The sequence below is a fragment of the Salmo salar genome, chromosome ssa16 (genome assembly GCF_905237065.1).
Source record: "Salmo salar chromosome ssa16, Ssal_v3.1, whole genome shotgun sequence".
Lineage (NCBI taxonomy): Eukaryota > Metazoa > Chordata > Actinopteri > Salmoniformes > Salmonidae > Salmo > Salmo salar.
In genome coordinates, this window is record NC_059457.1 from 86,529,996 (window position 1) to 86,535,325 (window position 5,330).

The 5,330-nt window shown below is 44.5% G+C and overlaps 1 protein-coding gene across 4 annotated transcripts in view; it reads right to left on the minus strand.

Annotated features, from left to right (window-relative positions):
- The window catches only part of LOC106596921 (transforming growth factor-beta receptor-associated protein 1 homolog), a 71,771-nt gene extending 68,202 nt beyond the window's left edge, over window positions 1-3,569 (minus strand). For 3 of the 4 annotated variants that reach the window (XM_045698382.1, XM_045698380.1, XM_045698381.1), the window contains exon 1: window positions 3,414-3,569. Coding sequence is in view for 1 of the 4 variants with exons in the window: in XM_045698379.1 (XP_045554335.1) it covers window positions 3,160-3,172 (13 nt within the window). In the remaining 3 variants the exon portion in view is untranslated. Of the gene's footprint in view, window positions 1-3,159; window positions 3,384-3,413 lie in introns of those variants that run through there. The other variant, XM_045698379.1, reaches the window with a different exon arrangement.
- Between the last annotated feature and the right edge of the window lie 1,761 nt (window positions 3,570-5,330).

Consider the following 5,330-nt stretch of genomic DNA (forward strand, 5'->3'; position numbering starts at 1 on the left):
GAGAAAGGGGGATCAGGTCAACACAGACATCTCCTGCAAGAGAAAGGGGGATCAGGTCAACACAGACATCTCCTGCAAGAGAAAGGGGGATCAGGTCAACACAGACATCTCCTGCAAGAGAAAGGGGGATCAGGTCAACACAGACATCTCCTGCAAGAGAAAGGGGGATCAGGTCAACACAGACATCTCCTGCAAGAGAAAGGGGGATCAGGTCAACACAGACATCTCCTGCAAGAGAAAGGGGGATCAGGTCAACACAGACATATACTGTACGAGTCAGGAGGGTGAGATCAGGTCAACACAGACATATACTGTACGAGTCAGGAGGGTGAGATCAGGTCAACACAGACATATACTGTACGAGTCAGGAGGGTGAGATCAGGTCAACACAGACATATACTGTACGAGTCAGGAGGGTGAGATCAGGTCAACACAGACATATACTGTACGAGTCAGGAGGGTGAGATCAGGTCAACACAGACATATACTGTACGAGTCAGGAGGGTGAGATCAGGTCAACACAGACATATACTGTACGAGTCAGGAGGGTGAGATCAGGTCAACACAGACATATACTGTACGAGTCAGGAGGGTGAGATCAGGTCAACACAGACATATACTGTACGAGTCAGGAGGGTGAGATCAGGTCAACACAGACATATACTGTACGAGTCAGGAGGGTGAGATCAGGTCAACACAGACATATACTGTACGAGTCAGGAGGGTGAGATCAGGTCAACACAGATATATACTGTACGAGTCAGGAGGGTGAGATCAGGTCAACACAGACATATACTGTACGAGTCAGGAGGGTGAGATCAGGTCAACACAGATATATACTGTACGAGTCAGGAGGGTGAGATCAGGTCAACACAGATATATACTGTACGAGTCAGGAGGGTGAGATCAGGTCAACACAGATATATACTGTACGAGTCAGGAGGGTGAGATCAGGTCAACACAGATATATACTGTACGAGTCAGGAGGGTGAGATCAGGTCAACACAGATATATACTGTACGAGTCAGGAGGGTGAGATCAGGTCAACACAGATATATACTGTACGAGTCAGGAGGGTGAGATCAGGTCAACACAGACATATACTGTACGAGTCAGGAGGGTGAGATCAGGTCAACACAGACATATACTGTACGAGTCAGGAGGGTGAGATCAGGTCAACACAGACATATACTGTACGAGTCAGGAGGGTGAGATCAGGTCAACACAGACATATACTGTACGAGTCAGGAGGGTGAGATCAGGTCAACACAGACATATACTGTACGAGTCAGGAGGGTGAGATCAGGTCAACACAGACATATACTGTACGAGTCAGGAGGGTGAGATCAGGTCAACACAGATATATACTGTACGAGTCAGGAGGGTGAGATCAGGTCAACACAGATATATACTGTACGAGTCAGGAGGGTGAGATCAGGTCAACACAGATATATACTGTACGAGTCAGGAGGGTGAGATCAGGTCAACACAGATATATACTGTACGAGTCAGGAGGGTGAGATCAGGTCAACACAGATATATACTGTACGAGTCAGGAGGGTGAGATCAGGTCAACACAGATATATACTGTACGAGTCAGGAGGGTGAGATCAGGTCAACACAGACATATACTGTACGAGTCAGGAGGGTGAGATCAGGTCAACACAGATATATACTGTACGAGTCAGGAGGGTGAGATCAGGTCAACACAGACATATACTGTACGAGTCAGGAGGGTGAGATCAGGTCAACACAGACATATACTGTACGAGTCAGGAGGGTGAGATCAGGTCAACACAGATATATACTGTACGAGTCAGGAGGGTGAGATCAGGTCAACACAGACATATACTGTACGAGTCAGGAGGGTGAGATCAGGTCAACACAGACATATACTGTACGAGTCAGGAGGGTGAGATCAGGTCAACACAGACATATACTGTACGAGTCAGGAGGGTGAGATCAGGTCAACACAGACATATACTGTACGAGTCAGGAGGGTGAGATCAGGTCAACACAGATATATACTGTACGAGTCAGGAGGGTGAGATCAGGTCAACACAGACATATACTGTACGAGTCAGGAGGGTGAGATCAGGTCAACACAGATATATACTGTACGAGTCAGGAGGGTGAGATCAGGTCAACACAGATATATACTGTACGAGTCAGGAGGGTGAGATCAGGTCAACACAGACATATACTGTACGAGTCAGGAGGGTGAGATCAGGTCAACACAGATATATACTGTACGAGTCAGGAGGGTGAGATCAGGTCAACACAGATATATACTGTACGAGTCAGGAGGGTGAGATCAGGTCAACACAGACATATACTGTACCGAGTCAGGAGGGTGAGATCAGGTCAACACAGATATATACTGTACGAGTCAGGAGGGTGAGATCAGGTCAACACAGACATATACTGTACGAGTCAGGAGGGTGAGATCAGGTCAACACAGACATATACTGTACGAGTCAGGAGGGTGAGATCAGGTCAACACAGATATATACTGTACGAGTCAGGAGGGTGAGATCAGGTCAACACAGATATATACTGTACGAGTCAGGAGGGTGAGATCAGGTCAACACAGACATATACTGTACGAGTCAGGAGGGTGAGATCAGGTCAACACAGATATATACTGTACGAGTCAGGAGGGTGAGATCAGGTCAACACACATGGATGCGTCCCAATTCTCCACCCTTTTCCCAAAGTGGCTTATAGGTTATTTCTGTAACAATGGTGGACATTTCCTTCAGCTAATTACATAAATCCAATGCTTTTAAATCCATGCACACTTTGGGAGAAGGGTGGATAATTGGGATGCTTCCTGTAAGTGCAAAGAAACAGCCTTTGCAATAATATTTTACAAGCTCTCTGAGAGTCCCAACTCCAAGGCTAGTGTGGAATCAGTAAGACCGGGAACTTTTCCTGATCACGTGAACGGACCTGGAAAAACTCTAGGGCCTAACTAGTTAGCTAGGAGGATACCGAAATAATGGTACAACTAGAGACTACTAGCAATTATCACTTGACAGTTAGCCATCATGCTAGCTAGCCTAGCTGGCAATAAACCTTCTCTATACGATCATTTCTAGAGAAATTCTGGGGCACTTTGATTAGCAAACCCAGAGCCAAAAATGGGCAGTTAATTACCTAGCAACATCATGCAAATATTGACTATCAGTTGTGGAAGTAGAGCAATGACTGAAGTAAAGTAAGCTCTCCAGCTAATGTTAACCAGTTTTAGCAGCTAACTAGCTAGCTCACTGGCTGTATGTAACTAGCTACTAAGCAATGACTCAGGCCGTCATTATTGGTAAATCGGTGCAGCTGTTTACTGTAAAAAAAACTTTCAAAAACAGCTATTTACATGTCCATACAAAGACGATAGCTAGAAGCTGTCATACCCCAGCCGTAGCCACTGCAGATCTAGTATAGGAGACGCCGATGTACCACGGCCTTCCTTCCTGCCTTTTCACTTCTCAATCTCTCCACTCCCTTCGCTGCTAACTGCTTGCTAACCGCTAGGGAGAGCTGCCGCTTCGTTTTCAGCTCGAAGAAGGTCATGAGGAGGTTGTGCTTCCTGTTTACAATGCATTGGGGCAATATATGCATATATTGACTAAATACATGTCTTTCCGCCCTAAAATGGGAGTTGTTGTCCACAAAGCGGCAGGGCGGGCTGTTTAGCTCCCAGCTATCCTTTCTTTGGATTAGTGGAATTTATATTCAATCAAATAAACCTCACGTTGCAAATAAGACATTCATTGTTTTGTTGACCAATTTGTTGACAACACTCCTTCACCTCCATACAAAAACTCCTTGCTTGGTGGGCGAAAAAACGACACCTGCTGGAGGGAGACAGATTTTCCCCGAGTTGGGCCTCTCTTCCTGGTTGGTGGGAGGAGCTATAGAAGGATGGGCTCATTGTAATGGCTGGAATGGAGTTCATGGAACGGAGTCAAACATGGAGTTTCCATGTGTTTTATGCCTTTCAAGGATTCCATTCCAGACATTACAATGAGCCCATCCTCCTATAGCTCCTCCCACCATCCTCCTCGTGAGAATGCAAATTGAGATTCTCCCAGATATTAAAACCAGATTAGGGGCTAAAGATCCTGCCAGCTTGTAGCCCTAAAAAACAGAAATGAGTTACCTATGGTTCCTTCAGCCATTTCTATGCCGATAATAAGGTCTGAGGTTAACACAGGCTTAGGAGATCTTATTTGTTTTGTGAGATAATATCAGTCAGTTAACATGACCTTTATGAATTATAAATCCTTTATGTGCTTTTGATTACACAAATGCTTCAAAATTCACAAAAAGTGACATTAGCTGATGAAAATGATTAAAATGTACAAGATCTCATAAGCCTGTGTTTTACCACAGACCTCATTTTCACAGTTTATCCAAACACCCTACAAAAACTCCATTCATTTCCCCATAGGCTTTGTCCTTCGAATCTTGGTGGAGTACCAGAGCCTACAAACATATGCTTGGTCTGTTCCAATAGTGTGTGATTGTGGCCCGCAATTCGGGGCGTTCCTTCATATGGGCACGCCCGCCTCGAGCATTCCATTGGTTACTGCATGAACGTCCCCCGTCGAGCATCCCATTAATACCTGCATGAACCCCCCCCACCCCTCGAGCATCCCATTGGTTTCTGCATGAAGGTCCCCGTTGAGCATACCATTAATAGCTGCATGAAGCCCCCCCCCACACAAACACAGACACACACAAGCATCCCATTGTTTCCTGCATGAACACACCCCCTTCATGACACTTTTGATATTCTAGATTTCCTCTGATTGTCTATGCGATTAAAAATTGACCAATAGAAGTATAAAGAGGGGTTCCTAAAGATGCAGGAATGCCCCGAATTGCGGGCTGCAATTACACCTTTCTCGTCTGTCCAAGAAAATGAAACCATTTAAACATGTTTAAAATTAGCAACTAAATGTAGAATACTGTACTCTATCATACATTTTAATCTAGTTAACTTTTAGAACAGGGTAAACTGATAAAATCACGATGCACCAATCCTGCACCAATTTATATTCCACCATCACAGTTGGAAACACATATTTTCAGCCTTGAGTCTACATCATTTGAAAAAGAGTTTTATGTGTTATTGCTTGTACCTAAAATGCTTTTACATCATGCAAAATCGACAAAAGTCGATGAATTTCACTGAAGTAATTGAATAGGAAATGTAATTGGGACCCTTTAAAGATGAACTCTTGTAAGACATTTTTTTAAAAGGTCAAAATACTGTTGAAAGATTCAAACATCACATGGGTAGAATGCGAATCTCCCAAGATGCA